Here is a 12,121-nt window from a genome sequence, read left to right on the forward strand (position 1 = left end):
TACCGGAGTCCTGGCTTCAATGTTTAAATGTTTAATATTTTCCACCAGATGGCACCATTTTTCTCATGTTTAGCCTATGGAGCAAATACAAGCTTTTCTCCTATTTTCTGTTTGCTGTATTATAGAGCACTGCAGGACAATTGAATAAATGATGCAGCTACAATTGTGTGGGTGTGTTGGTATGGATATCTGAGTGTGTTTAATATATATGTGTGTGTGTGTGTGTGTGTGTGTGTGTAAAACAACAGTGGCATTATCTAAACAAACTGGCATTTAAAGGGTTAACATTCTGAAAATGAATGAATATTTGGTAGTTATGATCAGGACTGTTGTTGGTTAAGTGAGTGGATGATAATATTAATATATAATATTTTTATAGCAGTTTTGACATGGACATATTTGTGCTCTAAGGACATCTGAGTAACTTTTATTGACGCACAATGGTTAAAAATTAGTACGCACTGCATAGTGTATACTGTGTAGAATGCAGTGTGCAAGTAGGCCGTTTCATTCCAAGCACAGCAATTTATCCAGACCTCAAATTGCTAGCAATGTTGCATTTACAAAATGCATGTTTATAAATAAAGTTTTTATTTATTTATTTATGTGTATGAGGCTATTATTGATTCAATTTGTTTATTCATAATCCAATAAATTACTGAAAAATAATTACTAATATTCCAACTCATTTGATAAGGGGTTTCCATTTAGATGCTAATGTTCCTCACTGTGCTCTATCGCATTTCCGAGCTTTATTAAACAACTTTTATCTTTATTAGACGCTGTTTCACAACATGACTCAGAAACACGTTGCAACCCGAAGTCATTTCACGGCCTGTTGAATTATCTGAAGTGCGCATTAAACGCTGCGCTTTTCCTTCTTTTTGTTCTCCCTCAGGGAAACTTTAAAGTCCTCAAACACTTTCCTTGAGGCGAAACAAACAGGAAAAGAGTGGCAGCGTTACGCACCGAGGGAAAATATTCCACCAAACGCTCACAAAACTCGCCCCGCGGGCGTTATTTCCTTCTAACTGACTGGATGAAGGGGGTCCAACCCTCCCCGGGCTTCCTTTCTCCTTCCATCTCTCACCAGTTCACTAATCTGATGTTTCAGCAGGAGTTTGATGTGTGAGCGCGTCAGGAAAGCGCGCGTTATTGTTACTCTTTTCTTTACGCGTCCTTGGAATTCCGTCAATGTTTCAGGAATGTAAACTATTCTGCTGGAATTATAAACTCAGGGCTAAACGGGAAAGAAGCAGATCGAGTTGGGAGTCTTTGTATTCCGTTGCTTGGTTTATATGAACCTGTGGTGTGGATTTGTGCACGCTGGAAACGCAGGGGCCATGTGGCGCTTTTGGGTCACCGATCAGCGCTCAGTTCGCGTCCAGATCATGTGGCTGCTCGTTTGTTCGCTGATTGCGGTGATGAGCTGCGAGCATTATGGCACACAGGTCCAGGTGATGTCCTCCAAAACGCTCAGGGCTTCAAACGCACGCAGCAATGGTGAGTGTGGAGATAACTGTGGCCCCAAAGTGTATTTGGAGAGCTAAGACGCTCTTAAATGGTCTGAATGCAGTTGCATGAGTAAATATGTCATTTAGTTTAAAAGAAAGCCAAAGCACAATATAGCAAGAAGTTTGCATGGTCTGAAATGTCAGAAAACTCTGTTTGGAGACTTAAACACATGCTGCAAGAGCTTTTAACTAGAGAACTACCTTCACCTTTGTGAGTCACTTTTGCTCAGTGGATTTTAATCCACTGGTGTCAATGTATGAAGTCAGTGTATGAAGTCAGTTTCCTTTAAGGTCGCACAGGTGTCCCAGCAGGGAACCACAGGTGTACAGTAGTTTAGCCAAGGGGTTTCAAAGGGTTTCTGATGCCAAAGATCCGCAAATATGATAACCGTGAGGGACCCCCTTCCTAAAAATATTTTATTTCTCCATGCAGTATTTGAGTAATGTTAAAAGAGAAAGACTTTGATGTCAATTTAGTAAATATAGTGTGCTGGAACTCCTTAAAAAGGCCCTCAACTTTACATTTTAAGGTTAATGGTTCTCTGGGATGGTTCCTTGTTTTGGGAAGGCATTTGTACCCTTAAAGAGACACAAAGGTACTGTGCATGTCCACTGTTGTTCTGAGAGGAACTAGACATATACACATACCTTCAAAGCTACACAAAAGTTCCTTGGGGTGCAATTGTGTACCCAAAACTAGTCTGCGAAAAACACGCTGGTTCCAAAATGCTGTTTTGGGGTTGCTGTAAATGTGAGGGGGGCATCAATGATTCTAGTTCTGTTCATGTTGTGATCAGCTCAAGCTTTTACAGCTCTCTGATCCACTCCGCTCATGTCACATGTCTGGTTTCCTCGGCATGGACATGTGGTCGTCCAATTGTGGATTTTGCCGTTATGATGACTAAAGTGGTGTAAAAAGGTTGATAACTGATAAATAGAAACTTGTTAGACTTCCCTTTTATGTAGTCTTTCCATACGAAAAAACACGTGAGGTTAGGTACATTTAAAGGTGCACTCGGTAACGTTTCGCTCGTGTCATCTTGGACGTACGGTGACACCTAGTGGTGTGGATGCTGCATCATTCAAAATCAATAGTTTCCAGTGTCAGACGCCATTGTAGAAATTCACTCTTCACAATCAGCCATGATTCATTTAATCCAAGAGTGAAAGTGTCCAATAACAGGACGGTTACTGAGATTGAGCGAGGGGTGTTCAGCTGGTCATGTGATTCCAAAATGGCCGCCCCCATTAGGGCGCCCCTGTCCCACGTAGGATAAAACAGCTTTTATACGGTCACTGATATCACAGGTGTCCTCACCTCATGTGAGCGGCCGTGATTTAATACATATGTTTCAAATATTGCAGTTCATTTCTTTAGGGGTAAAACTTCTTTAATTGGGAAAAAATTACTGAGTGCATCTTTAACTTCATCGGGGACCTTTATTTTGAAATGTAGACCTACACCTGTTTGCCGCAATGCACTGCAAAAATGTCCTGATCCATGACGTCATCAATGCAATGTATAAAGGGTTGATTTTGAGTTGGGGTTTAATAATTAAAATATTTAATAATTTTTAAATCTTTGCACATTTATGTTGGTAGTGAGAGTCCCTGAAATGATCACATTTACTGAAAGACAAAACATGCCATTTTCAATTTTGTCCAAGGTCATTAACTCAAAGGTTATTCATTAACCATCCAATAAGTAAAAGGATAGTATTTGGTTATTTTGAATTAGCATCTTAATTTGTTTGTTAAAAATATTTGCATGCATTGACAAATTTGGCCTTAAAGGGACAGTTCAACCAAAAATGAAAATTCTCTCATGATTTACTCACCCTCATGCCGTCCCAGATGTGTGTGACTTTCTTTCATCCGCAGAACACGAGATGATTTTTCAAAGAATATTTCAGCTCTGTTGGTTCTCACAATGCACGTGAATGGTGGCCAGAACTTTGAAGCTCCAAAAAGGACATAAAGTCAGCCTAAAAGTAATTCAGTGGTTTAATCCATGTCTTCAGAAGTGATACGACATGTGCGTGGCTGGACTGGGAAGAGAAATCGGCCCGGGAATTTACATTGGCCCAACTGTTGAGCGGGGGGGGTTGGGGGGTGGGGTTCGCTGTCCTTTTCTGCATATTGCGGCACCGTTTTGTGGACCGTTCTGCATAAGGCGGCAGCTCATTGCTGCTTGTCTCGGCCAATTCGGCACGTTTCGCGGCCGAATCCAAATCACCACCAGCCCGCTCGGTTCTCCCGATGGCCATTACGCCCCTGATCGGCCCAAAAGTGCGTCGGCCCACTGGGAAAATACCCGGTATGCCAGATTACCAGTCCAGCACTGGACAGGTGTGAGAAACACTGCTGTCAATCTACACTGTCACTTTCACATTATGGTGTGGAAGTGACCTTCACATTCAGCCACCATCTGGTTGGGGCTTGTCAAAGCTGGAGATTTATAGTAAAAAAGGACTTAAATATGTCATATGGATTACTTTTATGCTACCTTTTATGTGTTTTTTGGAGCTTCAAAGTTCTGGTCACCATTCACTTGCGTTGTATGGACCTACAGAGCTGAAATATTCTTCTAAAAATCCTCATTTGTGTTCTGCAGAAGAAAGTTACAACTCCGGAGGATAGATGCAACTCGCATATTTTCCATTCAATTCCACCCAAATCATTATCAAAGGACATTGATTAATGTCTAAAGCGTTGTGCATTCTTGAACAAGGGAAAACATTGCTAACATTTGTGTGTGCTGTCTGCCACCTGAAACGCACCAATGTGCCCTGTGCTTGATACCTGCGCCGTGTCCTAGCTGCGACGTGATGCTTCATGTCCGGTGTGTGACTGATCATGTGCTGACTGATGTTAAATGAGTTTATCAGGTGTGTATAAACTATGTGAATAGATCCAACTGAGTAACAGTGTCACCATGATCTCTCACTCCAGTACAGAAAACACTAGATGAGAAAATCTAGAAATAGCTGGACACTCATGTAAACACAGACAAACAATATATTGCCCTCCTCAGGGAGTGAGTTCAAAGATCGGATATAACTGCAGTAGTTCTCCATAGAGAGACACACACACGACTGATGCATCATAAAGTTTTATGTGTGTTTGACCTCGGTCTCCTCTCTCAGTCGGTATAAAACACACAGACACTAATCTCCTATCCCAGATAATTACTCATGGCTTTTTTTGCATCCCTCGATGAGTTGTCGCCCTTTTTGGCTATTTATGTGCATTAACCATGAATAAACACGAGCTGTTATCACCAACATCTGGCACACTTGCATAAAACTGGAGTAATACCGGATCATTTCACGTGAGCACGCTGCTTTCGGTCCATGTCAAAGTGTCTGTTATCAGAACTGTTCAAGTTGCGGTTTCTGTTCTGATGGTCTGCCAAGATGTTCAGACGAATCCCGGATATTTCAGCAATCCTGAGTATGTACAGGTGTGGTCTCCCTAGGTGAAGGCTGGACTGGTAATCTGGCATACCGGGCATTTTCCCGGTGGGCCGATGCACTTTGAGGCCGATCAGGGGCGGACTGGCCATCAGGAGAGCGGGGCGGTGGGGCGGGATAAGCTCAAATGAGCCGCCATGTTATGCAGAAAAGGACGGCGAACACCTACCCCTGTTTTCTTGAAAATTGCATCCATCCATCCATGCAGTCATGTTTGCATTTCCATTTGCAGAATATTGCACTAGAGATTGCTAAGTTTGTTCAAAGGGGAAAGTGAGCGCTAGAATGAGCGTGTACAACGGTTGCCAGATTGCACAAAATAAATAAAACATTAGGTGGAATATTTCCATTTTGTGCAAGTATAAATCTCAAACTGGGGGTGTTGCGACTCTTATCTGGCAACCCTAAGCATGTCAAATGTGTTTGGAGGCGTGTTCGGTCCCAATTCAAAATAACTGAAATATCCAATGGGAGAGAAAGAAAATGCTTTTAGGATAAATGAGCCGCAGGCCACGTTAAACCATGTGGAGGGCCGGATCCGGCCCGCGGGCCGTAAGTTGCCCAGGTATTGTCTAGTTGTATCAATAAATAAATGAGGAAATAAAATACATATGGCATTAAATGAATGCAAAAAAAGTATACATACCCATTTATCTCTTTTATACGTTTATTTGCAAATATATTTATTAACTTTAGGGCTGTCGATTTAACGCGATAATTCTGTGTGGTTGAATTTATTTTAAATGACGCGTTAAAGAAATTAATGCAATTAATTGCAATGCCCACGGACCGTAATAGGGAGGATTCCTGAGAAATGCAAGCTTGTAGTACCACCTGTTTACTCCAGGGGGCAGTAAGTGAAACTTCAGCTGTATCAGCAACACACAGTTTATACAGTGAACTAAACAACCCACAACACAAACATGCGTTACGTTCTTGCGTTCAAAACACTTGATGGAGTGCAAATCCGAACTAATAGATCTCAAGATGTGTTCTAAGTATTAAACTATATTTAACTTGACACAGTGACCTAAAATGTATGTTTATGACGCAACGCATCCAAGACGCTACACAAGCATGTCTGACTGTTTAATCGCTATTAATTGGTACACCGTGTAATTAATTCGATTAAAAGTTGTAATTGATTGACAGCCCTAATTAATTCATTTTTTAAGTTTGGAAGTATTAAAGCTGCGCTTTATAGGCTACATGAAGAGCACTATTTATTTGGCACAGTTACCGTCTATGCAGAGCGTTCCAGATCAGTCATAGATGAGGTTTCTTTGCCGTTTGGATGCTGCCTTGGTCACAGTAAATGGTAAACAACAAGGCAACGAAGCTCACTGGGTTTTAGAAACAAGTCTTTTCCTCTGGTAACGCCTGTCAGGAGCATTTTAAAACGTGTCTTTGCCGACACCGTGAACTCTAACGCAAACTTTAAAAAGAGCTTTTACAGTCTGTATTTGTTCTCGTAAAGTTGAAGCAAATTGGTGTTAAAAAAGTAATGATGTGTGATTGTGTAAATGAGGCTGATTTAGCGTGAAGCTGTGAGACAGTCTGTCAGTATCTCACTTATAGAGGTGAAATCAGCTAATTGTGAGAGAGAGAGAGAGAGAGAGAGAGAGAGAGAGAGAGAGAGAGAGAGTGAGTGTGTTCATTTCAAAGCTCATTGGTCAGTGGGTTGTCATGGTGATGGATGGTGGCTCTGCTCCCACAGTACAGCCGTAATCACAAGTGTCTGTGCATGGATCAGTAATCCGTGTGTGTGTGGTAAAGTGGGACATGCCCCCTGCCCGTGTGTATGAAGTGGATGTAAAGAGCGCACCATGTTGACCAAGAGTCCAGCAGCTTTTGAAAATGAAAACATCATCAAAACTGCATTCTTTGACTTCTTTTTTTTAGCAGAGCCAGTCAGATCAGATTGCTGTCACTTTCAATCAGTGCATCGTGCATTCTCTAAAGGTGAAATGTATCATTTGTTTGATGTTAATACTTTGGCTCAAAGAGTGCCATGAGTTTAGTGCAGGAAACCTGTTTGGAAACAACAAGGGCTGGTGCTGGTTAGTGGCACAGAAGTAATACACTTAACCCTTTACATTTCTTTGAATGCGTTTTGCGTTTTGTTTTCCTGTTGCATAACTTTAGCTGTTTTTAATATTTTATCTTGTGGGATAAGAGTGTGTCTGTCTGTTTCCGTTGACCTGTCGCCTCTCCTTTTTCTGTCTCACTTTTGTTGTGTTGCCCATGTTTAAGTTTTGTGTGCATTTTGGGTCCATTTCAGTGCACCAAGTTCAGATATTGAGCTCAAATTCGGTTCTGCCAAAACTTTTGCCAAAGACAGAAGCAAATTAAGTTCATTTACTGATGAGAATCACAAGTAAATTCAGTTTTACTTCCAGAAGAAAATTTGAATTGATTGAATTGAGCACTTTTCCTGAGGAAAACCAGATGTGAATTTAGTTCATTTCATGAGGTGAATAAACTGAACTGAAATGAAACCATATATATGTATATATGTGTCGTGTATATGTGTATATATGTTTGTTTGTTTGTTTGTTTGTTTGTTTCCGAGAGTAAACACACTAACCTGTCCGAGTTGTGACCAGTAACAGACAGCAATCACCTCACAGACTTGTACCAGAAGGAAGAGATCATCATGGTCAAGGGCGGAGGTCATGTCCAGAGCCCACGGTTCCCCAACGCATACCCGCGCAACCTGCTGTTGTCATGGAAACTGCTCTCACCCCCCCATACCCGCCTCCTACTGGAGTTTGATGCACAGTTTGGACTGGAAGTGGCGGATAATGGAGTCTGCAGGTGAGGCTGGAGATTCAGATGAATGGATGACTGCATGCATGCATGGATGGATGGATGCGTGCATGGATGCATGGTGCATGGTGCATGATGCATGGATACATGCACGGATGCATGCGTGGATGCAAGGATGGATGCATGGGTGGATGCATGGATGGATGCATGGATGCATGGGTGGATGCATGGATGGATGGATGCATGGATGGATGGATGCATGGATGGATGGATGCATGGATGGGTGGATGCATGAGTGGATGCATGCGTGGATGCATGGATGGATGGATGCATGCGTGGGTGGGTGGATTGTTGGGTGGGTTAGGGTTCTAATTCGGTTTGGGCATGAATGCACCTTCTGGCACCACATGATTTACCCGGGTAGGGCATCCTTGTTGGTCCTGGAACAACATTCCTTATAGTTAAATAGGTATTTAGGACTAGTTTTAGGACAAGCATTAGGCTCAGTGATGTGGGCTGAAAAACATTCTACAGGGTTCCCACGGTCATAAACCGTGGGAAAACCTAGAAATATCAAGGAATTTAAAAATTGTGTTTTCCAAACTTTGAAGTCATGGAAATTAATAAAACCTTTTGAAAGTCAAGAAAGCATCATGAAAGTTACTGCAGTAAACATATTGTTTCTTACTAGCTTTAATCGGATAGTTATAAGTTAAAACTCTTTAAAATAGTTAAAAATGCTTCACGAACAACTTGAATAGTGATGGGAATTTATTGGTCAAAGGTAGTTGGAACCCTGATTTTATTTTATACCAATCATTTAACTCTAATTTTAGGGGTATGACTGAAATAATACTCCAGGGCTGGTGTTTATACAGGAACATGACATACTTTGCAACATCATTGTACCTCATACAACATATTTTACCCAAGTAGAACATGATCCTGGATCAGTATTCTTGGGTTATACTGGAACTCGACTACAAAACTACTCAAAATGCCCATCCCTACTCTGAACTCTGAACAGGTTGCTTTGGCCAAAATGATGACCCTGACCTTCAAACCTCGGACACCTACATTTTACCCTATCCTTCAGGCCCTTCAGTGCAACCCCAGATCATCTAAGGTGAACTTCTGGATTCTCAAACCGGACCCCTGGACCTCCAGTTTGACCTCAAATCTTGAAAGATTGTTGGATATTTGCCGCATTTAGATTAGTGCATATCCCAAGTCATTGGAATTGAATTGTACATAACCTAAAGCTAACCCATCCCCGGAAATCTTAGGAGACTGATTGTTTAATTGAAGGAAAGGTATTCCTGGACCAGCACAGAATGTTGATCCTGGAACATGTCCTGCTTGTGTTAATCACAAGCCCAACCCTTTTAACCTGCCCTTAACCATTACTTTAACTCCGATCCCTACACCAAACCGAACCTTTGCCAAATCTCTTAAGCTGGACCCCTGAACTTCCAACCCTTTGTTATGTCTAAAATGATGACCCTGACCTCTACCCTTAACTACAACTTACTGTCCTTAATTGCCTTCAAAGCAACCCCCAGATCCTTCAGGGTGGACTTCCGGATTTTCAAACCATGCCCCTGGCTCTCCAATTTTACCACAAATCTTGGAAGGTAAAATGGTAAATGGTTTGCACTTATATAGCGCCTTTTTTAACTTTAGAGTTTTCCAAAGCGCTTTACACTGTGTCCCAGTCACCCACACATTCACACTCACATACCAATGGCGGCAGAGCTGGGAGCACTGGGAGCCCCTTTGGGAGCAACTTGGGGTTCAATGTCTTGCCCAAGGACACTTCGGCATGTGGAGTCAAACTAATCAAACTGCGATTAGCGGCCGACCCGCTCATCACCTGAGCTACAGCCGCCCTCTAGAAGGTAGTTACACATTTTCCCCATGTTGACCTATTCCAGGTCATTGGCATTTAAAGGTGCACCAAGTAATTTTGCTCATGAAAAAGTTTTACACCAAGACATGAATAGCATATTTTATAAATATGTTGAAAATTATGTACATTAACATTAAATGAAAACTCTGGACATATCAGAAACCCAATAACAGCTGTTTAATTTTACATGGAGTGGGTCGCCCCCTCATGCAAGTAATACCACTAATAATGCGCTTATATATAGCGCTTTTATTCAGTGCTCAAACATAAAAGTACATGTAAACATAACAAGCAAACCAAACAATAAAACAACAAACATGAATGATAATATTGATCAGCAGGCGTGCGACCCACCAGACCGTCCGAACGGAAAGAAATGCAAGTGGGAAGATGAAGTGTCCAAAGAAGAGGTCCCGCTACTAGGAGTGGTGGTGGCGTAGTGGGCTAATGCACACAACTGTTAATCAGAAGGTTGTTGGTTCGATCCCCACAGCCACCACCATTGTGTACTTGAGCAAGGCACTTAACTCCAGGTTGCTCCGGGGATTGTCCCTGTAATAAGTGCACTGTAAGTCGCTTTGGATAAAAGCGTCTGCCAAATGCGTAAAAATTAAAAAAAAAAAAAACAAAAAAAAATGTACTACCTGAAGCTCTCACGGATAAGCGGCACGGCATCAAATATTAAGTCCGAGCACAAGGCGGTGTTCAGACGGGGCAGGGAGCTCACGAGCCGCGGCTTCAGCCACAGTCTTCCGTGCAACCACACGTGTACATTTGTTTGGATTGGATGCAAGATTTTCCAGTATCCAGGACGATGGGTGTCAGTATATTGTCCAAAACCACAAGTACTACTACTATTGTTGGAATGATGGGTCAAGTAGAATCCAGCTAAAATCTTAGTGCGCCTCTCATTTAACATAACCGTAACCCAACCCCAAATATCTGAGGATACTGACTGTTTCATTGGAATGTAGTTCCAGGACCAGTAAAGTATGTTGATCAAGGAGATCAATGATTAGCCTCTGATTAGCGCTAATTCAGAGTATGTGCTGAGAGATTATCATTAGACAACAGACCTCAAAATTGGATGTTTGTTTTTGTTTTTTCTCCCCTTTTCTCCCTAACTTGGAATGCCCAATTCCCAGTGCGCTCTAAGTCCTTGTGGTGGCGTATTGACTAGCCTTAATCCGGGTGGCGGAGGACGAATCTCAGTTGCCTCCACGTCTAAGACCGTCAATCCGCACATCTTATCAGGTGGCTTGTTGAGCGTGTTACCGCGGAGACTTAGCGCATGTGGAGGCTTCGCTATTCTCCGTGGCATCCACACACAACTCCCTATGTGCCCCACTGAGAGCAAGAACCACATTATCGCGACCACAAGGAGGTTACCCCATGTGACTCTACCCTTCCTAGCAACCGGGCCAATTTGGTTGCTTAGGAGACCTGGCTGGAGTCACTCAGCACGCCCTGGGCTCGAACTCACGACTCCAGGGGTGGTAGTGAGCATCTTTACTCGTTGACAAAGTTTAACACTAACCCTAAAACCTGATTGGTTGATAGGAATGTTGTTCCAGGATGTTGATCCAGAAGCTTGTCCTTCTTGGCGAAATCGCATTGTGCCAGATGACCATGTAAAACAGGGGTTAGTTCTGAGATTCCTATGGTTTGATTCTGCCCCTCTAGAACAGAAAAGGCCTGAAGGGATTAAAACATCTTATAAATATTTAATGAGCTGTAAGTCAATCAGACTGCGGAATTGGCCAGGGTTTGAGAGTGGAAGGACTCTCGAGTTACGGGAATGTCCTTGAGGTTACAGGGTTTTACTCTGAATCTGATACATTATAAAGACCCCAGAGACATTAGAACTGAAAATAAACCTGTAATGGGACAAGAAGAGGGATCAGATGAATCTAGAGGATGCAAAAGAGGATAGAATGGGAAGAAAGATTGACAAAGAATTGTAATATGATGTAGTCTGTGCCATTTGATCATTTGGTGAGTGATTGCACCTGTACAGGTGAGACTGATAGATGTGTGTGTGTGTGTGTGTGTGTGTGTGTGTGTGCGTGCGTGCGTGTGTGTTTTGCAGGTATGATTTTGTGGAAGTGGAGGATATTTCTGAGACCAGCACCATCATTTGGGGCCGCTGGTGCGGTCAGAGAGCTCCATCACGAATCACGTCCAAAACAAACCTCATCAAAATCACCTTCAAGTCAGACGATTACTTTGTAGCCAAACCCGGATTCAAAATCGGTTATTCTCTGCTGGTGAGTGTCATTATTGATTTCTTTTCTCCAGGGTAACATGAAACACACGGAAGTCACTCGTGTGTTTTTGTTTCATCACTTGATTACATGAATATGGCATGTGGCCATCCCTGGTTGGTGGCCCGGATGCCCGTAGGGACGTTTTCCCTTTTAGTGCATTCTCTTAGCTGAAATGACCTTTGACCTCGG

General features: G+C 42.4%; 1 protein-coding gene across 2 annotated transcripts in view; it reads left to right on the forward strand.

The window, feature by feature from the left end:
- Window positions 1-1,093: 1,093 nt before the first annotated feature.
- The window catches only part of LOC127631643 (platelet-derived growth factor D-like), a 35,690-nt gene continuing 24,662 nt past the window's right edge, over window positions 1,094-12,121 (forward strand). Inside the window, exons 1-3 of one of the 2 annotated variants that reach the window (XM_052109915.1) lie at window positions 1,094-1,503; window positions 7,594-7,804; window positions 11,755-11,932. In XM_052109915.1, coding sequence (XP_051965875.1) covers window positions 1,299-1,503; window positions 7,594-7,804; window positions 11,755-11,932 — 594 coding nt within the window. In that variant the 5' untranslated portion in view covers window positions 1,094-1,298. The remainder of the gene's footprint in view (window positions 1,504-7,593; window positions 7,805-11,754; window positions 11,933-12,121) is intronic. The other variant, XM_052109916.1, reaches the window with a different exon arrangement.

The sequence above is a fragment of the Xyrauchen texanus genome, chromosome 38 (assembly GCF_025860055.1).
Source record: "Xyrauchen texanus isolate HMW12.3.18 chromosome 38, RBS_HiC_50CHRs, whole genome shotgun sequence".
NCBI lineage: Eukaryota > Metazoa > Chordata > Actinopteri > Cypriniformes > Catostomidae > Xyrauchen > Xyrauchen texanus.